Source organism: Trachemys scripta, chromosome 10 (genome assembly GCF_013100865.1).
Source record: "Trachemys scripta elegans isolate TJP31775 chromosome 10, CAS_Tse_1.0, whole genome shotgun sequence".
In the NCBI taxonomy this organism is placed as follows: Eukaryota; Metazoa; Chordata; order Testudines; family Emydidae; genus Trachemys; species Trachemys scripta.
Genome location: NC_048307.1, coordinates 22,246,218 through 22,269,350, shown reverse-complemented (window position 1 = coordinate 22,269,350; position 23,133 = coordinate 22,246,218). Strand labels below are relative to the sequence as shown.

The 23,133-nt window shown below is 43.5% G+C and overlaps 2 protein-coding genes across 5 annotated transcripts in view; both read right to left on the bottom strand.

The window, feature by feature from the left end:
- TXNDC11 (thioredoxin domain containing 11) overlaps positions 1-10,360 on the bottom strand; it is a gene marked incomplete in the record, with an annotated part of 105,442 nt that extends 95,082 nt beyond the window's left edge. The window contains 1 exon segment of one of the 2 annotated variants that reach the window (XM_034784082.1): positions 10,072-10,360. In XM_034784082.1, coding sequence (XP_034639973.1) covers positions 10,072-10,217 — 146 coding nt within the window. 2 annotated transcript variants of the gene reach the window in all.
- A 3,487-nt stretch (positions 10,361-13,847) lies between these two features.
- ZC3H7A (zinc finger CCCH-type containing 7A) overlaps positions 13,848-23,133 on the bottom strand; it is a 47,676-nt gene continuing 38,390 nt past the window's right edge. For all 3 annotated transcript variants that reach the window (XM_034784024.1, XM_034784026.1, XM_034784025.1), the window contains exons 17-23: positions 20,346-20,422; positions 19,545-19,678; positions 19,048-19,153; positions 17,917-18,025; positions 16,721-16,854; positions 15,978-16,141; positions 13,848-14,776 (exon numbers count right to left, since the gene is read on the bottom strand). In XM_034784024.1, coding sequence (XP_034639915.1) covers positions 14,587-14,776; positions 15,978-16,141; positions 16,721-16,854; positions 17,917-18,025; positions 19,048-19,153; positions 19,545-19,678; positions 20,346-20,422 — 914 coding nt within the window. In that variant the 3' untranslated portion in view covers positions 13,848-14,586. The remainder of the gene's footprint in view (positions 14,777-15,977; positions 16,142-16,720; positions 16,855-17,916; positions 18,026-19,047; positions 19,154-19,544; positions 19,679-20,345; positions 20,423-23,133) is intronic.

Here is a 23,133-nt window from a genome sequence, read left to right as displayed (position 1 = left end):
AAGCGACTGAGTCCAGCACATATGGCGATAAACCAGTAAAGAAGTGATTAACAAAATCTCTTAAGAGATGTATTAACTTTGAGAAAGTGGTTAAAAATTGCCTTCATATCTGTTGCAATTTACAACACAGACACTAACTCCACACCAGAGGACTAAACACACACAGTGAAGAAAGACAGAGAAATGCATTACAGAATGAGAGATGTTCAAAGCAAAAGCAGCAGTACCTGCAGCCCACAGCAAGGAACAGCAAGAACCCAAAAGCCAGGAAGAAAAATTAAACCCTGCAAGATTCCATCACCAACCCTAAAGTTTCAGTTAATGCATGCAGCATTGCATAAACACTGACAAGGTTTAGGTTAACTTTATTACTGAAATTTATTTTACTTCAGTATTGACATATTGTTGGATCTTGACGTTTATTAATAGCTTCTTCCGTTAAACTCTGAATACCTCAACACCATATTCTTGGTATTGCTGACCAAGCTATACCTTAAGATCCTTGGACTGGGTCTTCAGTTGATGTAAATCAGCATAGTTCTACTAACTTCAATAGAGCTATGCTGATTTATAACTGAGGATCTGTCTTCAATTTTAATTAACTACCTGTCACAGATCACTCATTAAATGAAGTTAGGGTTTAAAAGAGATTTTAAATTGAGATTTTAAGCAAATACTATTAAAGTGAGTTATTTTAAATGATTGAATAAAAGCTCTCCTTTCAGTTACTGAATTTCATACTATTTACCATTGTCTATTCATAAAATGATTTAGTTGATCTGTGATAAAATAAACAGGATTCACCTACCTTTAAACCAGAGGTGAAAGTAAGCCAGTCCAGTCCGGTACGCCGTGCCAAACTGGACCGGCTTCTCCAGCAGTGATTTAAAGGGCCCAGAGCTCCAGCCACTGTGGGGAGCCCCGGGCCTTTTAAAGCGCCACCCGAGCCCCTTTAAATCACTGCTGGAGCCCTGCTGCCGCTGCCCCGGGGTAGCAGCGGCAGGGCTCTGGCGGTGATTTAAAGGGCCTGGGGCTCCCTGCAGTTGCAGGAGCACCGGACCCTTTAAATCCCCACCCGAGCCCGGCTGCAGGAGCCCTGGGGCTCCGGCAGCGATTTAAAGGGCCTGGGGCTCCGGCTGCTGCCGGGAGCCCGGGTCCTTTAAATCCCTGCATGAGTCCAGCTGCCGGGGCCCCGGGACTCCGGCAGCTAGGCTCGGCCGGGGATTTAAAGTGCCCGGTGCTCCTGACACTGCGGGGAGCCCGGGGCCCTTTAAAGCGCTGCCAGAGGTCCGGCAGCGGGGCTCGGGCGGCACTTTAAAGGGCCCGGGGCTCCCCACACGGGCCGGAGCTCCGGGCCCTTTAAATCCCTGCCCAAGTCCGGCTCCCAGAGCCCCGGGGACCCGGCAGCTGGGCTCCGGCGGGGATTTAAAGGGCCCCGAGGCTCCCCGCAGCAGCCGGAGCCCCAGGGCCTTTAAATCTTGAAAGGCTCCGCCTCTTCCGGTTGAGGCCACACCCCCGCTCAGTACTCCAGTGTACCGGTAAGTCTTTTACGGTACTTTCACCCCTGCTTTAAACAATCTTTCTTTTCCATCAACACTCTGTCAGGATTATCTGTGATAAATACACATGGTCCTCCTATTATTTTGGGGGTATATTAACTTCTGCTTTAGCTTTCCTACAGAAGAATGTTCCCTACAGGAAGCTGATCTCACTCACGTAGAAGATGCAATCTCTTATTAGAAACTGTCCATAAGAGAGACATAACAAAAGAGATAGTAATGGAACTGAACACACGTTTTAGGTTTTTCTATTTTTCTGATAGAATAAATAGCATTAATAACTACTGTCCAGAAACTGTCACATATAGTGCCCGGATCCTGCAAAAACTGCATATGCTCAACTTTACTACTTGCGTACCCAGACTGTTCACGATCATAAAATGAAGCACGTTCGTAAGTATTTGCAAGATTGTGGCCTAGATTCCTACTATACCGTAAGAATTCTCAGGGTCAGATTCTCTCTCTTTTACGTTGGATTAAATACAAAATAAATGTACTGAGTTACTACAGATTTACACTGGTATAAATGAGATCGGAATCTGGCCTGTAAAGTTGTCTTTCTTGCCCAAGTCATGGTATCCCCTAAGCTATTAATGCACCTCTGATATCATGATGAAAAACAACTATTAGTAATTAAGCCTAGCTGTTCTTTGTTTCTTCAGGCCACAATTTTAGTAACCCTGGAATAAAATTATTTTGCCCTCAACACACTAACATGCATAAAAAAACCTTTTCATGATCACAATTACTCTGCAAAAATGTTGACTTTTTTTAGCACTTCAAGACTACACTCACTTTGATTTGTCAAAAGTGTATGAATGGTTCTGCCTGCTTTTATGAAACAGATCCTACATTTTCTGGGCAGGACTGTGGCTCTTCACTCATTTGTACACAATATTGGAGTTCAACATTTAGTAATAATCCTCAGTAAAATATTCTAAAATTATGGGAATCCTAAGTTTTTATTTAAAAGAAAGTTTTAGGCTTTAGAATTCCAAAAGTTTTAGAATTTTAAACAAAAACTTTACAAAATTGAGATTAATGGCCACATATAAGAATCTAAATAGAAGATGTCTTTACTATGAAACATATTATGATAAGATTGCTCTCTTCAAATGGGGTGCAGGAAAGGTTTTAAACTGTGAGACAATTTAAAATATCACTAATAAAGGAATAATATTTGGCCAGCCTCCAATTGAGGGTGGGGGAGAACGAGTAAAGAAAAAAAAAGAAAAAAAAAATCAATGAAGGAAGTTATGGTCCGGCAGCTTTTATAGTGATTTTCTCTAACGTAACTCCTCATGGGCTTCTGAATACATAACTTCTATTTGCTCTCAATTTTAACCATTTTGAAACTACTAGAGGGAAAAGGAGAGCCAGGATCCACAACCATTTCTGCATCAAAAGGATAACAATAAATGCTAGTACCAATGTGAGGGGGTAAGTGAATGGTTGGACCTGAACAAGCATAGATTATACATTTATAATAAGCATGACGTATATGGAGGAACATTAGATCAACTGTTACACAAACATCAGCCCCTAAAAATCAGTTTAAACTGTTTGTTTAAAGGTCTGTTTTATCCACCAAATATCTATAGTCTTACATTTAGACTTTAATCCTGCAAACACACACGTGCTTAACTTTACTGCCACATGTACTCCCACTGAGTTCAACAGAACTACTCATGACAGTAAAGGTAAGCACACAAGTGTTTCCAGGATCAAGGCTAAACTTGGACTGTAAACTCTTCAGAGTAGTATATGTTGTACAGTGCCTAGAACAATGCGGCCCTCTTCTCTAGGCACTAAAGAATTTTTTTTTTAAATCATATGTAAAGGTTGATATCACGGTCACTCTCTTTTTTTACCCTGCCTTTCTCCTAAATTCCAACTGACCACTGCAGCAGCATTGGAGGACCATGCCGGTACTTCTACTTTTGCAGTTAACACCTCCATAGCAAATCTGAGGAACTGTCACAGATTGAAGTTTCACTAGAGGAGGTTTTGGAATTAATTGATAAACTTAACATTAACAAGTCACCGGGACCAGATGGCATTCACCCAAGAGTTCTGAAAGAACTCAAATGTGAAGTTGCGGAACTATTAACTAAGGTTTGTAACCTGTCCTTTAAATCGGCTTCTGTACCCAATGACTGGATGTTAGCTAATGTAACGCCAATATTTAAAAAGGGCTCTAAAGGTGATCCCGGCAATTACAGACCGGTAAGTCTAACGTCGGTACCGGGCAAATTAGTCGAAACAATAGTTAAGAATAAAATTGTCAGACACATAGAAAAACAAACTGTTGAGCAATAGTCAACATGGTTTCTGTAAAGGGAAATCGTGTCTTACTAATCTATTAGAGTTCTTTGAAGTGGTCAACAAACACGTGGATAAGGGGGATCCAGTGGACATAGTGTACTTAGATTTCCAGAAAGCCTCTGACAAGGTCCCTCACCAAAGGCTCTTAAGTAAAGTAAGTTGTCATGGGATAAAAGGGAAGGTCCTTTCATGGATTGAGAACTGGTTAAAAGACCGGGAACAAAGGGTAGGAATTAATGGTAAATTCTCAGAATGGAGAGGGGTAACTAGTGGTGTTCCCCAAGGGTCAGTCCTCGGACCAATCCTATTCAACTTATTTATAAATGATCTGGAGAAAGGGGTAAACAGTGAGGTGGCAAAGTTTGCAGATGATACTAAACTGCTCAAGATAGTTAAGACCAAAGACGATGATTTAGCTGGGAATTGGTCCTGCTTTGAGCAGGGGGTTGGACTAGATGACCTCTTGAGGTCCCTTCCAACTCTGATATTCTATGATTCTAAGACTGTGATGAACTTCAAAAAGATCTTACAAAACTAAGTGATTGGGCAACAAAATGGCAAATGAAATTTAATGTGGATAAATGTAAAGTAATGCACATTGGAAAAAATAACCCCAACTATACATACAATATGATGGGGGCTAATTTAGGTACAACAAGTCAAGAAAAAGATCTTGGAGTCATCATGGATTGTTCTCTGAAGATGTCCATGCAGAAGTGGTCAAAAAAGCAAACAGGATGTTAGGAATCATTAAAAAGTGGATAGAGAATAAGACTGAGAATATATTATTTCCCTTATAGAAATCGATGATACGCCCACATCTCGAATACTGCGTACAGATGTAGTCTCCTCATCTAAAAAAAGATATACTGGCACTAGAAAAGGTTCAGAAAAGGGCAACTAAAATGATTAGGGGGTTTGGAATGGGTCCCATATAAGGAGAGATTAAAGAGGCTAGGACTCTTTATCTTGGAAAAGAGGAGACTAAGGGGGGATATGATAGAGGTATATAAAATCATGAGTGATGTGGAGAAAGTGGATAAGGAAAAGTTATTTACTTATTCCCATAATACAAGAACTAGGGGTCACCAAATGAAATTAATAGGCAGCAGATTTAAAACAAATACAAGGAAGTTCTTCTTCACGCAGCGCACCGTCAACTTGTGGAACTCCTTACCTGAGGAGATTGTGAAGGCTAGGACTATAACAGCGTTTAAAAGAGAACTGGATAAATTCGTGGTGGTTAAGTCCATTAATGGCTATTAGCCAGGATGGGTAAGGAATGGTGTCCCTAGCCTCTGTTTGTCAGAGGATGGAGATGGATGCCAGGAGAGAGATCACTTGATCATTGCCTGTTGGTTCACTCCCTCTGGGGCACCTGGCATTGGCCACTGTCTGTAGACAGGATACTGGGCTACATGGACCTTTGGTCTGACCCAGTACGGCCTTTCTTATGTACTGAGAAACTAATTAGAACTATATTGCAGGAAACACTGTGGCAAAACCATCCACTTTTTTTCTCCAACAACCCCATATCCAAGAATCTTTTGTCCTGTTTCAGTACAAAAAACAGCACTATGTTCTAACACATTACACCTCTACCCCGATATAACGCGGTCCTCGGAAGACAAAAAAAATCTCACCGTGTTATAGGTGAGACCACGTTACATCGAACTTGTTTTGGTCCTCCCTGTTCCTTGTTCCCTGACCGCCCCCTCCAGAGACCCCCGTCCCTAATCACTCCCAGGATCCCACCCCCTACCCAACCCCCCGCTCCCTGTCCCCTGACTGCTCTGACCCCTATCCACATCCCCCCACCCCCTGACAGGCACTCACTGGCAGCGGCGGGAAGCGGAGAAGCCCAGCCCCAGCCCACTCCACTCCACCACTTCCCAGACACGGCGCTCTGCTTCTTGTTGCTGGTGAGTGCGGGGTGGTTGGGGAAAGGAGGCCCCCCCGCACTCACCTGCAGCGGGAAGCGGAGCGCCGCAGCTGGGAGATGGCAGAGTGGAATGGGCTGGGGCCAGGCTGCTCCGCTTCCACTGCTGCAGGTGAGTGCGGGGGGGATCCCTTCCCCCAACCCCTTCCCCCGAGCAACACGCCTGGGGCCGGGGTGAGGGAAGCAGAGAGGGCTGCTCACAGCCCCCCGCTAATCCCCAGGGCCCACTCTGGGACTGCTGGGCCCCCAAAAGTGCCCCCCACAGCTCCTGCCTCCCAGACCCTTGACCGCCCCCGGGACCCTCTGCCCCTTATCCAACCCCTCGGCCCCAGCCTGGCCCAGCACCCTTAACATGCTGCTCAGAGCAGCTTGTCAGAGCTTTACCGCCTTGTATGCGAACCCCCCTTATATCGGGTCGCATTATATCGGGGTAGAGGTGTATTTTTAATCTTTGTTTGTCATATATAACCAAAGTTGGCATTCTTATTCAGTATAAATAGTTGTTGTACAATATATTTTAAAATACAATTTCTACATTAGTACTGAACATCTCATGACTTGCATACTCGCTAAAGCAAGTATATACATATATATATATTCCATGTATACAAAAATACATTAAAAGAACATTATTTAAGTTGCATAGTCAAGCACTCAAAGATTAGGAAATACCAGAGTTATACTTGTCTGTGCAACTTTAATTCATCCTTGTGCACCCAACTGATGCACTGACTGAAACAAGGTCCTTGGTGAAAAAAGAGCATGTGAAGATAAAATTAAAGACTGTACCATAAAACATCAACACAAGGGCACAGATTCAAGATTGCACAGACAACCAAAAATCTGACATTTCCTAACTTTTGAATGCTTGATTTTTGCATCCTAAGTAACATTCTATTAATGTAGTTTTTCATTTGCGATTTCCTAGGTTTGTGGCACTTGGGTGTTTTTTAAATGAATAAAGGTAAAAACAAGTTTATGTGCAACTGTGACAATCTCCCCACCATGCCTCAGCAAGAGGATTTGAAAGGTGTGCCTGCAGTGCTGCAGCACAGATTGCTACCACTTGAGCTACAGGACCAGGTACTCTAGCTGGCACCAGCAGAAGGGGATAGACTGCTGTGTCCAGGTGCTGGCTCCAGGGGAGCCTAGCTGAGGTCTCCTCCCTCCACCTTTCACACCAACAGTTGTGGGGGAAACTGTTGTGCCATGTGGCATCCCCAGCCACGTGCTGGGTCCAGGGATGGTTAGAGGGAGCCCACTCGGCTCTCTCTTTCTACCCTACTACTGGAGGAGGTAGGAGGGTTCCTGCTATTGTAGTGCCCCGAGAGGGGAACATGAGCCATGTATCGGGATAAGGTTGTGAGAGGGAGAGAAGAGGAGACCGGCTCGTTCTCTCTCTACCCTGCTACAGCAGCTCCAGATGTTCCCAGATGTTTTCAGAACAGTGTGTGCTGGCCAGGCTTAGAATAATTGTTTTTAGTTATTCTTTTGGCATGCTGCCAAAGTCTTCCTGAGAGGGCAAGAGAAAATAAATGGTTATTTTTAATAGCTTATATCTCAACAAAAGCTTAACAGAATTTCAAAGGACAAAAATGGCACTTCTGTACACACAGGGTTATCTGCCTGCTGAACATCAAAGGTCTGCCGCAAACAATGGAGGTCTGAAAGCTTCTCAGAAGGTAAAGGTCGCAAGAAAGGTGATAAACAACTTAAATATAGGTGTCACTGCCAGCTTCCTGTACAGTAAATTTAAATTCTACAGCTATTTACAAAGGTTTTCTCTGCAGCCAGAGAGCTACAGATACTTTTGTTTTTAATTGAAAGTCTAAGTTCTGTGAAAAAATGTTTACAACCTGTAGCTCCAGAAAGTAGCTTTGAGACCATGACCCCCCGCAAGGCTGAGAACCATGGCAAGCATCAGAAGAGGTCTCTGTGCACCCTTCCTTGAGAAAGTGTCCTATAGGTAGGGCCCTACCAAATTCATGGTCCATTTTGGTCAATTTCATGATCATAGGAATTTAAAAATCACAAATGTCATGATTGCAGCTATTTAAATCTGAAATTTCACAGTGTTGTAATTGTAGGGGTCATGACCCAAAAAGGAGTTGTGGGAGGGTCACAAAGTTATTGTAGGGGGGTTGCGATACTGGTACCCTTACTTCTGCAGTGCTGCTGGTGGCAGCGTTGCCTTCAGAGTTGGGCAGCTGGAGAGAGGCGGCTGCTGGCTGGGAGCCCAGCTCTGAAGCAGAGCCACTGCCAGCAGCAGTGCAGAAGTAAGGATGGCATGGTATGTTATTGCCACCCTTATTTCTGTGCTGCTGGTGGTGGGGCTCCACCTTCAGAGCTGGGCACCCAGATACCAGCCTCCACTCACCAGCCACCACTCTCCAGTCACCCAGCTCTGAAGGCAGCGCAGAAGTAAGGGCAGCCCCCCTAGAATAACCTTGTGATCCCCCTGCAACTCCCTTTTGGGTCAGAACCCCCAATCTGAGAAACACTGGTCTCCCCCATGAAATCTGTATAGTATAGGTTAAAAGCACACAAAAGACCAGATTTCATGGTGCGCCAGATTTCACGATCCATGATGCGTTTTTCATGGCTGTGAATTTGATAGGGCCCTACCAATAGGGGAATTAAAAAAAAAAAAAATGAGGCTGGGTAACAGCAGTGGGCATGAAATACATTACCCCCATGCAATTTTAACCCTCAGAGACAGTGAGCAAAAGCAGTCACCATCTGACTGTTTGTTGACCTATGAGTAAAAAAAGAAGTTAGAAGTCTCAGTCCACTGTCTATTGATCTGAAAGTTTTCATCATAAAAAACATGATCACAGTTACTACCAGCTGGCAACTTCTTAGAAAAGAAACGAGAGTAAACAGACATGGAAAAACTACCATCTCAACATTAGAGGTCCAGGTTGAGACCTCCAGGTCAAATTTAAAGTACATTGGGAGAGATGTAAGGAATACTCTACAGTGCCACTGTCTGTACTGTTCTCTGTATAGAACACTACAGTTTCTGGCGCTGTAAAGGCAGCAACTTTCCCATGTATCAATTTAAACACAAATAATTTTTTTAATGGAAGTCACATTTACATTATTTGAACACTTTTTTGCACTTTCTTTTCTGGTAACAGCATAATAGAATTACCTTCCTGTCATTAGTTTATATATTTAAATAGATATACTAGGAAAGGTCAAAACTTCTAAATATATGTATAGAGCATAAAGAAATAAAAACCAAAGTTCTTCTAAGATTGCATTTTGAGCTTCCAAACAAAATTTTAACCATACACAGCAAGATGAAAGCTACATGCACAGACACACACACACACACACACACACACACGGAACATATGTTACCACAAAGATCAAACATGAAGCAAAACTAATTGCTTCTAAATCTCCCATTACATGTCAAAAGTAGTTAAATAAACTTTGCGCTAATCAGGCTCGGACTGAACTTTCTCTCCACAGTATTGCATAATATGGTATATCATGGGAGTTTTTGCACCTTCCTCTGAAACCTGGGGTACTGGTCATTGTCAAAGACAGGATACTGGACCACAAGGATTATAGATCTGTTCTCATAGAGCAGTTCCTATGGGTCAGAGCTATTAAAACTCATTTTGATTAAATGATGCATTTAGTCCCTGTGGATAGCAGAATGACATTAAAGCAGCCAGGTTGGTGTACAGAGGAGAGAAGCAGCTGGTTAATATCCCCTTTAGGGCAGTGTGTGTTCCTAACACAATTATTTATTAAAACATGCTGCATGCTATGAAAATGTTTGAGAACTCATGCATTAGGGAATCCTTGGTGCCTGTCAGTGTCCTAGCACAGTTAACTCTAATGTCCTTCCAGTGCAAGATCTGAGGGACGACCCAGGTACCTTTGGGTGCACCACCAGTACTAATGGGGCTGCTTAGAAAGCCCAATATATTCCATTTAAGGCCTCGAGGTATATGTCAGTACCCTGAGAACAGCTCAGAGCCTCCCAACTCTGCATACTAAGGCCCCGTGGGGTGCATGTACCCACAGGAGCCCTCAGCACCCCCCGTGTTCTCCTGGCGAGCTTCCCCGGGGTGCATGCCAGTGCCCAGGGAGCGCCCAACACCCCCACCTTCTCCCAGCAAGGCTTCCGGGGGTGCATGCCAGCGCCCAGGGGAGCCCATCGCACCCCCGGAGTGCACACCTGTGCCGGAAGCCCCCTTGTGAATCTCCACGGCCGGGGGGCCCGGTTACCTGCAGGTGACTTTGAGGGTGACCAGGAGGGCGCAGCCCAGCACGATAGCAGCTCCGCACAGCAGCTCGGGTCTCCGGGACATCTGGGCAATACGGGGCCGGGGCCGAGGGGCAGCGGAGTGGCCGGAGCCTCCGCATAACGACATCACCTCCCAGCCCGGGGCGGGGAGGGGCGGACGAGCGAGGCCGGGCCGCTGGCGCTCGCACACGTCTCCCTACCCCCGGCCTGTCAGGGGCTCCTGGGGCGGGACGGCTGGGGGCGGCGGCCGCGCACGAGCGAACCCAACGCCGCCACGTCTCCTCGCCCGCCCCGGCCCGGGCTCCGCCAGCCAAGGCCCGCAGAGCAGGCGCACACAGGCCCGGCCCCGCGCTGCGAGAAGCGCCTCGCTGAGGCCTGGCCGCAGCCAAGCGCAGAGCCTGGGAGGCTGCGCCTGAACCGCTGAGAGAGCGCGGGGAAGGGAGCTCCCGGCCCCAACTGAGGCCTCCTCGGTCAATAGAAATGAATGGGAAAGGTGTTAGGAGCGCGTCGGGGGTTGGATGAGGGGTACGTCCAGGGCCGGCGCTGCCATTTAGGCGACCGCCTAGGGCGCCAGGATTTGGGGGGGGCGGCAATTCGGAGGCGGGGGGGTCCTTCCACGCTCCCGGTCTTCGGCGGCGGGTCCTTCACTCGCTCCGGGACCCGCCGCCGAAGTGCCCCGGAGACCGGGAGCGCGGAAGAACCCCCCCGCCGCGGAATTGCCGACGACGACCGGGAGCGCGGAAGGACCCCCGCCTAGGGCGACAAAACTCCTGGCGCCGCTCCTGGGTACCTCGCCGCAGAACCCAGGGGCCTATCCAGTGCCCACGGTCCCTGCGAAGTGGGCGATACACGCCTCCTTCCCGTTTAACAATGGTCAAAACACAACCGACCCTCCCTGAGAGCTGCGAGGTGTGTGGACAGGGTTTGCGGGCCGGATTCCGCAGCCCATAGGTGCTGGAACTAGGCCTGTGGGGAGTGCTGCACTGCGCCCTGACAAGAAGTAGTTTCCATCATATAAAGGGTTTACAGTTTGGTTCAATGGCTTTCAGCACCCCCCACTATAAAAATTGTTCCATCACCCGGCTGCGGCATGAAACTCCTACCAAACCCTTGTTTTGTTTCTAAACATAAGCCAAACAAACATATAACCTCTGTGGTTGTGGAGCTACCCTTCCTAAGTGTGAACCCATTGGTACACGTTGAGTGTCCTCTGAATCTTCAGCCAGCTCTGGTGTCTGATCCGTTTCCACAGCTGCTATTTTGTCCTCTGTGAGCAGCAACGTGGGAAAAGTGGAGACCGTTCTTTGTATTGGTCTCAGCAGAGTAGATATTTGCTAAATTTTCAAGCCCTCTTTTTGTTTCATTTTTGTAATATTACAGGTTGAATAAATCCGGAACAAGTGAAAAAGCTGAACCGCACCCTTCTATGAAGCGTTTACCCATTTGAGTACTGTCCACAAAAAGTGAACTCATGCTATGTGTAAGGAAGGTTGGAGACTTAACAGTAAAGGGGTTTTGTTTATACAACCTCATTTCATGTGATGTTTCTTATCCAAGGTAACTTACAATAAAAGAAATAACACCTTATTGGGTTTAACAGCTAAAGGACCCTTCCCAGCCTATGGGGAGGATTCACTGAGCCCAGGACTCAAATAATTATGAGGAACAACAGAAAAAGTGACAGGAGTGACCTTCAGAGGGTCAAACGTAGGGAACTTGAAGGGGACACCAAGCAGAGAACGCTGGGCAGCACCCACTGCTCCTCCAAGGTGTCAAAGGAGCTGGCAGATGCCACCCAGAGGAACTCTGCCCGGATGGGTGAACGGAGGATCAGAAATAGGCTTCACAGTCGCAGAGAATCCCCTCAGCCAACATCCTCTCCCTGATATTGTAGATGGCCACTTTGGCCATCACTAGGAGGAGGTTGACAAGGAGGTCCCGCGGCTTTGTGGGGGCCAAGTGGAGGGAGAAGTGTAGGCAAAAATGCAACAGTAGGTCTAGGAGTCGGAAAAGGGGCTGCAACCTGGCACACTCAAGGTAAATGTGTGCCAGGGTCTCCCTCACACCGCAAAAGGGACAGGCATAGAGAATGGGGGTGAACCGTGCCACGTACACGCCTATGCTCATGGCTCCATGATGGAGCCACCAACTAACATGCCCAATGGACTGTGGGACTAAGGTGGAATATAAGCTGGCCCACCAGGGTTCCTCACCCTCAATATGTGGCAATAGGTCCTGCCACTTAGTTTTGGGGCAGGACACCAGGGTGAGGAAATGGAGAGTATGGAGCACAAGCGTGTACTGATGTGCCCTTGGCATGGTTCAAAGGCAAACCGGCTGCAGGTTGCACTGCTGGGTCCAGCTATGTGGGTAGGAAGGCTGAGGGGGCTCATGGGGCAAGGGCCCTACGCAGAGACCCAGAGGGCTTGGGGTGGGTGGGGAGCACCCTCCCAGAGGACGTGCTTGAGGTAAACCCGATAAACGGGCGACAAGGCTACCCTCACCTCCTGAAGTATGCGCCAGGGAGTACAAAGGGTGGAGAGCCCCATGCGCTGAGCAAGCACCAGGAGAACAGCTTGTTGATGTGGGTGGTAGGTACGTTAACTGAAAGGAGAAAAGAGGCAGAAATGTTTGACAAATAGAAAGAACAGGACCAGTAGGGAAGTTCTAGTTCAATCTTAGAAGTTGATTAAAACAAACTAAGGCAAGTGTAATGAAGGTTAGTGTTTTAACAACTGGTAGTTCAGGGACAAGCCAAATATTCCATGTTACCTGTATACCTTATTGTAATTTCTGTATGGACACAGAGTAAAGTGCAATCATCATGCATGGGCTTATGCTCTATTTTTAAAGGTATCATCTGAATCCACTGTGCTTTTATTTCATTGACCACAAGGGACAGATCAATATCCAGCCTTGCTTTTAGTGTGCAAGTATTTGAACATGCTGATTTTGCACAATGTAAAATGTATGGAACTAAACTATGGCCTGAATCCCAGTAACCACATTCAAACCATTAAAATAATTCTTAAAAGCTTTCCCAGTGGAACCAGATGATCCAATAAAGGAGCAAATTAAAAAGGAAGTGGATTTTTTGGGGGGAGCTGGATTAAGAAAAGCACAAATGAATGTCAAGAATGAAACGGGCAGACATATCTGCAGTAAAGACAAAATGCAGTAAGAAAAGAAAGATTTAATAGTTCTGACCCAGAGGGTAACCTTGTTCAGAAGTGACATTTCAGAGCATAGCAAAGTACAACTCTTTTGGTCTTTCACGGCTGGATGGGGCCTCTCTCTGAAGTGGGCTGTGAAGTACGATTCACTTGGGGGGGGGGGGAGGAGAGGGGAAGGGAGAAAGGGTAGAGAGATAGTTCCCAACACAAGAGGCTGGGAACCATATGCTTCTAATCCAAAACTTGAAAGCACTTTGTCCCATTCCTCTGGGGTGGACACTTAATAATAATCTGCTAAAGCAAGCTTTACTGCTTTATTTTTAAAATGTACTTTCTGACCTAATCAGTGTTGCCCAATGTGCAGCATAAGTGACCACTCTGTCTACCAGTGTAAAAAACCTATTCCTAACATTTGCCCTTTTGGGGTTGTCAGCAGCCGTTCCAAAGCAAACTATTCTAAGAAATCAGCTACAACTTGAGGATAAACTAAACATATTTGTTTATATTTAGTTGCTCAAAAGATTTTTCTAATGGGCAAGTAACTTTCGTGCAAAATAGAAGTCAATCAGAAGCTACGTGCTTTATGTAAAGTTATCTTTATTACAGGTAACATTGGTTCATACAATACACAATACTGACATACAAGTGTAATCTTTCAAAATCATCATTTAAACAGCAAAGACCAAGAAACAGAATTTTAACTACTTGATTTTCAAAAAAATCAATACATTTTTCTCCCAAGATCCTTTTCAGTAAATTATATTGAAATATACAAATAGAGAAAAAATACCCCATTCAACATATATTGTAGTTAAATGGTTATTTTGCTTAAAATCCTTTTTAATAAGAAAATCCTCTTTAACAACCTACATAGAGATAAATAGCAAAGTTTTGTTTTAAACAAATCCTCTCCATTAAAACATTTAAAGAATTTTCATCCATAATTTTCTTCTAAGCCCAAAACACCTCGTGTGTTTTGTAATTTTACCATAAAGTTTTCATCTGAAGGACCAACACTAGGGGCGCTTCCTACACATTATAACCTCTCCCTCCTCCTCCGCCTCTTTCATAACATTCTGTCCAACAGAAGGCGAATAAGCATGTAATACTTTATATCTTTTTTATTACTTCACCATTCTGTTTCATGAGAGCACAGACAGGTCTTCTGAATCCCCCTACATCTACTATATTTTGCTGTTCAGGAGGAACAATATATGCCAATATAAGCAGAAAACCTGCTGCTTTTCTGTCACATGCTTTTGATTACTGTCAAATTTTCTGGTTTATGCTTCCATAAGGTAACATGAATGCATCATTTTAGTATTAGTTTAAATCTTTAAACAAAAAACTATATTTTCCAAAGTCATTATCATTTGGAGCAATCAAGTGGTCTTTTCTTGCTTTGCTGAGCTTCATTCTTAGAACATCTCTTCGTTCTTCCCATTCATGGAGCTCAGCATTTCCATGTGCAAATTTACAGTTGTTTCCTTCAATGCAAGTACCAGCCATATATCTGTTAAAAAAATAAATTGGTGTGTTAAAGTTTTCACAAAAGTATCATGAACTAACTATCTGGTTTTAAAAAGGTCTTAAATATTTTCTACTAGCCATGTTTTTGGTATAATTAGACCTTTATTAAAGAAGCACAAATTCTCTAGGAGAGAGATTATTTTTTCTCTAAAATGAAGATGCATCAGTTCAGTTTACCCTCTTTAATAGTCTTTGAGAACCACGTAAGGAAGAAGTCTTTTGGGGACAGGAGCCAAAGCTCTGGCCTTCCACTCCTCATTTCTCCACTTTGCCCAAACCCACCCTCCTCCAAAAAAATCATTTTAAGATATTAACCTATCAATTAAATTCAGTTTGTTCCAAAAAATCATCAGAATCCCTGGCTGTGACAATCATTAGTTTCTCTCTTTATCAATAAAATGAAGATTTTAATATTGCCACAGAAAACGCCTGCAGTCTGGAGCTCCAACCTTAGATCCCAAACTCCAAAGCCAACCGGGTTGGCTCCAGTGATTTAAAGCATGTTAACTTGTCCACCTGAGGCCAAGTGGCTTGGGTGCAAAGGTTGAGTGCTCCAAAACTGGAATACAAGACAGGGTAGTAGAGTATACTAACCAGCGTTGAGAAAGCCAGCAGGCCAGTTTGGTGTGTAGGGTCCTTTGGAACATACCTGAATTTCATAGATAGCTTCCAGTGACAGTATTTTCTTGGACAAGTGAATATGTGATTTGCAAAGAACACCCCATAATTTCAAGATACTTTGTTACATGAGAATAGTGGGTGGGACTGCATACATTTCTTGTATTCTACAGGTAATTCATTAAGGAAAATAGAGAGGTGTATTTATAGCAATAGCTGTGATGTACCAATGCTATTATTTAAACAAAGTTTCATCCTAACACAAAAAGGCTTGAACCTTTCCACATAGCTCCACATCTGGCACTCACAGGCAAAGCTTCTCATCACACATTAAAATACACTAAATATCTGGTCACTCAGGTATTCATGTTAAAATATTGATATTTAATTGTTTGCTTTGCATAAGATTTCAACAATGCATACTAATAGAGTGGGTGTCATTACAAAAAAAAAAAATCACTGTTCACCATCTCAGGTAACTGCAGCAAGTATAGTATCTGCCTATATTTGCAATAGCACAATTGTGAGTGAGCAACTTTGACATCTCAAATATAAATGCTACATACCTATCACAAATGTTAAAATATCCAGTTGGAAACCGATGCTGCCAACAGTTTTGATCATCCTCAGTGTGGAATACCTTCTCCTTATGCTTTTCTGAAGAGATGTGACCTTGCCATTGTTTCTCACTATTACAGTTCTTTCCACACATCCAGCAGTGAAAGTCCACCTGGTTTACACACATTTAAAAAATTTAAGAAAAATCAATACTTTATGCATAAAACTGCTCCTTAACATAGTTTAATATCGGATTAGCTAAACAAACAATTATAGGCTAATATACAGTAACAATTTTAAAGTCTGTTTATATGGAGTCATCAGCTGAGGTTTTTGTCCCCTCCCCAGGCTCTGTAGATTCTGAAGAGCAGCACTAATGCGCGGTCCACAGCATGACTCCATGTTAGCTAACTACAAGCATTTCAGAGACACAAGATGGGTGTGGTAATATCTTTCATTGGACCAACTTCTGTTGGTGAGAAAGAGAAGCTTTCGAGTTTACACAGAGCTCTTCTTCAGGAGGAGGAACAGTTCTGCGTAAGCTTGTCTCTCTCACCAACGGAAATTGGTCCAATAAAAAAATATTACCTCACCCACCTTGCGTCTCTAATATCCTGGGACTGACATGGCCACAACAACACTGCATACAAGGATTTCAGTGACTGTTGTATGAGCAAGGAACACAGTATTTAGTATTACATGCAAAAAAAATTCCAGAGTTTAGGATAATTACTAAACCTGCATTACTTACTGTAACTTCAGCATAGTCAGTTGGCATATGAATTTGCTTCCCATTTTCTTTGTTTGCTTGAGTAGCTGTATCTTCTCCTTTTTCTGGTTTTTGACTCTTTAGCCACATTTCATACAACTGCTCCATGTCTTGAACTAACAAGATCAGAAGCTAAAATAAGTATTCAGCAATTACGGCAAGAGTGAGTATAATACATAACTGAGTTTGCAGACACATTTTGGAAATAAGGCACAGATATAATTTAGAGAATTTTTCACTTGACCAGAGCTCAAAGAGCCGGGAAGGCCTAAAGATAAGCAGAAAAGGAAAGAAATTGAGACCTGAAGGGAGGAGAGAGAGACAGTAGCTAATAATGACAGCTATGTGAAACTTTGGCCTCTGAGTCTGACCCACCTTCTTCCAAGACACCAAAGTAGGGGAAATTAAGATTTACCTAATATGAGTAGCAAATATTTATATTAGGTATCACCCAAAGGCCCCAATTACAATTGGGCCCTATTATGCTGATCTATGATTTTATCATTAATCCTGTTATTAGTGCTAGTCAAATGCATTACAAATACATTTCCTGATATTTATCCTGTCTCCTCATTTGCAAACCAATGTTAATATCACTTCAGTTATTCAATCTTTGTTCTTTGAGATCAGTCACATGGTATTATTTCTCCCTAATAACCTCCCTGATTGGACAACAAATGTAAAACCCAAGAATGAATAGTGAATACTTTTGTTTACATGTGAATACTGGTACTTTTGCAGCCAGCCAGCCCCCATATACAAGCAAAACCCAATTTGCAAAAACAATAAATACAAATACAGCTGATCTGAACAAGAATTTGATCCTCTCAAAGGATTGCAAATGGTGTTTTTGCATTCAACCAATTCTTCTTACTCACTCAAGAATCTTCAAAGCTAAAAACTGCACTGACAGTAATTACTAATTTCAGTCACATAATGGGTCACCTGGTATTTATATGAACCTATATTAAAATGGTGTTACTATGGATTAGACATTAATTTTGTATAATGAGAGGGAGGTTGGGTTAACCTGAAGAAAAATCTACCCACCAGATTGTCTAGGGAAGGCTAGAGGAAAACTGACTGAGAGATACTTATTGTAGGAGAGAGATGAAAAAGAGAAAACCCAGGATTTATAGCATGTATGTGTTTAATACCTTTACACATTTTTTACTTACTACTATTCTCTTTCATATAGGTCCACATCTCTCTCTCCTCAGGACTGTGAGCAAAGGAGCAGTTTCCAACATATTGACATTTCTTGCCTGAAGCAATATGATTGCATAACTAGATATGAATTAAAAAAATATCTTTTAGGCATATGTTAAGTTATGATGGGTGATGAAAGATCTTTGTAGCTTTACTTCAGGGACATTAGCATTCTGATAAGCAGACAAGCTGCTACTATTACTATAACTCAAATAAATAGTTGTCTTCCAAATAAGCTGTCAGAGCAATGGTTCTCAACCTGTGGCCCACAGGCCACTTGTGGCCCAATCAGCACACAGCTGTGGCTCATGTGACATCCTCAGGGCCATACAGGTAGTATTGGATGCAGCCCATATAACACACTGATCTTATCTAGTCTTAAAAAGCCTTATGAAGCACTAGCTACAGAAGGGCTCATCAGTCTGCAAAGCTAGCAGAAAATATAGGTTGGATGCAGACAGTTATGACTTAGAAATCACACTATGATTAGAACATAACATTTTAGGTCTGTGCTGTATTTCTATTATGCAGGAATTCAAATTATTTACTTCTGACAGTACTCCAAATATGTAAGGTTAAATTTATGCATTACGTTGTTAGCGAATGCCTCCCATTCACTGTAATAAATCACACAATGCTCTTTGAAAACAGAGCCCTTTTGAAGTAATGAGTTGTCAGAACCCAGGAAGCAAGATTTTTGCAAACTCATCTTGACAACTGCACAAGAAGAAATGAAATTCCTGGTCTCTTCCAATATTGTATGGAGTGTGTCTCACACTCAAACTATTATGCACTCTTTTGATTAGAGTTTTATGAGAACTATATAAAAATATTTTACAGACTTCAAATGAGATTACTTAATACCTTATATTAATACCTTCTATACTTTTATTACTGAAGTTTCACGGACTTGGAGGAGCTTCAGCAATAAAAAATGAGCTCAGTCCTTCCTAGCACCTGGATCTGCAGCTGCTCCAATGACTCCCACTGATTTCAATAGACATTTCACACACAGTGGCTGCAGAAATCAGGCCCTTTACTAGTATTTTCCAGTGACTTAAGTGTCTTAATTAAAAAGATCATTTTAGATAAACATATACATCAAACTGCGAAGGCACTTGTTTCTTCGTGGGAAGAGGGCGAATGGTCATCCACTTCTTACGCTCATTAGACATCACCAGCACCACACGACGATCTTTGGTCCATCTAAGGAATATGGAAGCATTCAAATACATAGAATACATCTACATACCGTACTATTTGTCAATAATAAAGATAATGGTTGGACTTAAAGAGCCCCAAAGCCATATGTTTTAATGCAATTTATTTAAGAAGTCTCAAACACCCGTCATGGTTGTGAGTTAAAGGAAAAATAAAGTCAGCATAAACCGTCAACTGAAGTGTGTAACATGCATTTTTTATTCTTGATTATGAACACACTTTAAAGTCTTCAGCCTTTCAGGCCAAGTTCTACTTCAACTGTACTTGCTTTTTTGCAGCCCTTTTAATAGTCTTATTTCCTATACAGATCACCCAGAAGGTTTTATAAAATGGTTTACTAAGAGACATTATGCATTTGACGTTATCTGTTACTCACGGGTGTCTTGCTTTGGCACTACAGTATTTTTTGTTTTTGTCTGGCTCGCTAACTTGACCATTTCTCCAGCACTGGGCGCACACAAACTTCATTTTCAAGTTTAGAGATCCATGCTTCATTTGGTTGCCAAGAACCTTAAATTAAAAAAAAAAAAAAAAAAAAAAAAAAAAAAAAAAAAATTAAAATGGTGATTTGCATCTGCAGAGAAATCCATACATAAATCATTAAGTACCCCTGAAGATAAGAAAGGGTTATAAAATGTTTCTAGATGTGTTACATACTAGAGAGCTTATAAGTACATCAAAAAGACCTAGATTTGCAATCTTAAAAACTAGAAGTTTCTGTTAATGACAGTATGTTAATTTTGTTTAGATTGTATAAATGCACCCAGAGCTTGTGGCAATGGGCATACAATGTGCTGTATAAACAAAATATACATGGGAACAAACTACTAGAAAAGGATTTATGCAAGGTCCTCAGCTGAAGAAAGAATTTGAAAGAATACATTTTTGAAGGTTTATATTCTGCTTATGACAAAATAAGCAAAGTGGAAAAAAGTAACTGCACGTGTGTAATGAGAAATCTGGGAATATCTGAAGTATCCAGAAAGCTTAATTTTTTTTCTTTAAGGGGCAGGGCGAAAGAAGAGGAAATCATTTGGGGCATATGCTCAGGACAACCATTTTGGATATAAACTAACAGTTAAATCGTGTTATAAACATTGACATCAAAACCAGTACATCACTAATCACACTAGTCCCACATAAATTTGCTTCCTGAGAAAGATGCGAGTGGAAATACCTGTGCTCCATGTGCATTTGCTTCCATATTCTGCCAATATTTCTTTGATTCTTGAGCAATAGTATCATGTGACATACCTGCAGAGGAGAAAACAAAGGTCTTAGACAATTATGAATATTTGGAAGTTTTATTCATATACATGTTCAAGGGCTACTGAATCCCTCCCAAAAACAGCTGAGGTTGCCAAAGAGACACTGGTGTTACCTACCGCAAGATTTACAAAAAACAAGCACTTAAAACAAGTTAAGGACATCCTAAAATCCTACACTGTCCACATAACAAATACATTCACAGCATCGCCTACGTTTTCTGTTTAATTGGATCTTCCAAACAGCCTGTTTTCAAATCCTGGAGCCAGATGCCTAAGGCCTTGGTGCAAATGACCACAGGCAAGCTAGCTGCAATCCTCTTGACAACCAGCTCATTTTTCCAAAAACGAGACTCCAGTTTATGTACACAAAACTCCTATAAAAACCCTCCTCATGTACAGATCAGCATTACTCAGGAGAGAGACCCCCACAAGACTTGCAAGACTCATAGGCAGGATGTAAAAGACTGTCACATTGCCTTTAATGATAGCCAGTCTTGCAACCACTTTTCTCTCAGGCTCTGTAATAATCTCAAGGTCTTCAGAGATACGGACTTTTACTGCACACCTTTCCACACAATTAAAGCCTCACCAAGGTTTCTTCTCCCCAATGTCCATGGAGAGGCTGAAGACTAAAGACATCAACTCTATCAGACTTTCAGAGTCCTTAAAAAGAAAAATAGGTCTGTGCCTGGATTTGGAGCAGGGGCAGGAAGGGGCTTCCTAGTCAGGTGAGCATTCCCTTGTTTAGAGTCCTCCAACCCTCAGAGTCTATAAATTATCAATTGAGCCTTGACTATGTCTGGACACACATAGGAGAGAAGAACCCACGTCGACACTCATGTTTGTGGGATGGCCTAACCCTTTTAATAGGAAGTTTATAGGGTTAAGAGGAAATAGCAGTTACCCTTGAACCTAGACATTTGGGGGGGGCAGGAAAGGATGGGAGAGCAGCTGTCCTTCCTTCCTTCCACAAAAAGGAATCTTCAAAGGCCAAGTAGAGACAAATGGGCTAGAGCAACAGAAAACTGGGAGGACTCTGTATACTTCCACATGACTGTCTTCCTCTGAAACTTTTCTTGGCCTGGGGTCATCTTCACTTCCAGACACAGAGAGAGTGGAGCTGATCTGATGCTCCTTCTCCACAGAAGAAGCACGTTCAGAGTGACAGTCTGGGCAAAAAAGGGACTCAACTACGGAACACCGTATCATCTCCACATTGCTCACACTACCCTTTTTTTTGGGCATCATCGCCACCCAGGATGATCAACCCAACTAATATTTAAAGCAGTGTTCCCTCACATTGCAAAGTAGAGAGAGTAGCTGAGGTCCATTGCAAGTTGGTAGGAGGGACCACCACTTTCCTGAAGAAAGGAGATTTAACAACATAAGGAAATTTTGTAGCAATATTAAGCCATTATAGAGCTAGAGGAACAAAAACACTGGACAAGGAAAAAAAATTCAAAAAACTGGATCAATGACCTGTAACAAAAAGATACGCCTGATCAATATCTTTCACACACTGCAGAAATATTCCCCTTTGCCTTCAAAGTAAATATCTCAATTTCTAGTCAAAGCAATTTTGTAATAAAATTAAAACATGAAAGCTAAAAACCTCAAACACCTGTCAGGGATGGTATAGATAATACTTAGTCTTGCCATCAGTGCAGGGGACTGGACTAGATCAGCGGTTCTCAACCAGGGTCCGCAAGCCCTTTCGGGGGTCCGTGGGGCCCTGTGGCTGAAACCCAGTGCCCCAAGCCCCAGCGCCCCCTGTGGGGCTGAAGCCAGGAGTGGTGCGGGGCTGAAGCCAGCAGCCCAGGTGTTCCCCCTCATTCCCCGAAGCCCCCAGTAGGCAGAAGCCCTGAGCCCATAGGCAGAGTTGAGAGGGGGGGGGGGGGGGCAAAAGGGTTTGCCCCACCACCACCAAATTGCAGTGCCTTACTCAGAGTGGGGCAGTTTGGGGGCAAATCCATCCCCTTAGCTCCTCCTCTCCCCCAGCCCCATCCCTCTGGTCAGGCTATAGGTGGAAAAGCCAGAGCTAGGCAGTGCAGGGCAGCTGGTCCTCTGGCTGGTGGTGCCATGGAGCGGGCAGCTGTGGCATTCTCCCATCTGCTGCTGGTGCCCAGGGCTGCTGCTGCTCCTCAGCTCCCAGTAAGCCAGTAAGAGCTGCCCAGGTCGGGGGGGGGAGGAGACCCAGCTCTGGGGCTGGCAGAGCCCTCGGGGAACAGCCACTGCAGGGGGAGCCCTCCTGGTACACAGCCCCTAGCTATCCTTCTCCCTGAAACCTGAGCTACCCCCTGCAACCCGCACACAGCCCCTAGCTACCCCCTGCCTGCACCCTGAGTGGTTTTCAGACTTTTTGAACTGAGTCCCCCCTTTGAGTTCTATTTTTTGGTTGTGGCCTCCCACAACCCAGACAGGCTGGGTGGTCTGCTGAGGTGAATCAGGGGTTGAGGTGGTGCTTCCTCCCTGGACCCTGCTGTGCGGAACCGAGCCCCGCCAGCCCTTGCCCCCGCAAAATAGAAGTCAAACTATGCCCCCACTCCCAAGTGGCCCTGGAGTTTTTAATAGCATGTTGAGGGGGCCTCAGCAAGAAAAAGGTTGCGAATCCCTGGATTAGATGACCTTAAGGTCCCTTCCAGTCCTATGATTAAGAAACTATTAGTTTTGAGTTAAAGCTAGTTTCCTAATTTTATA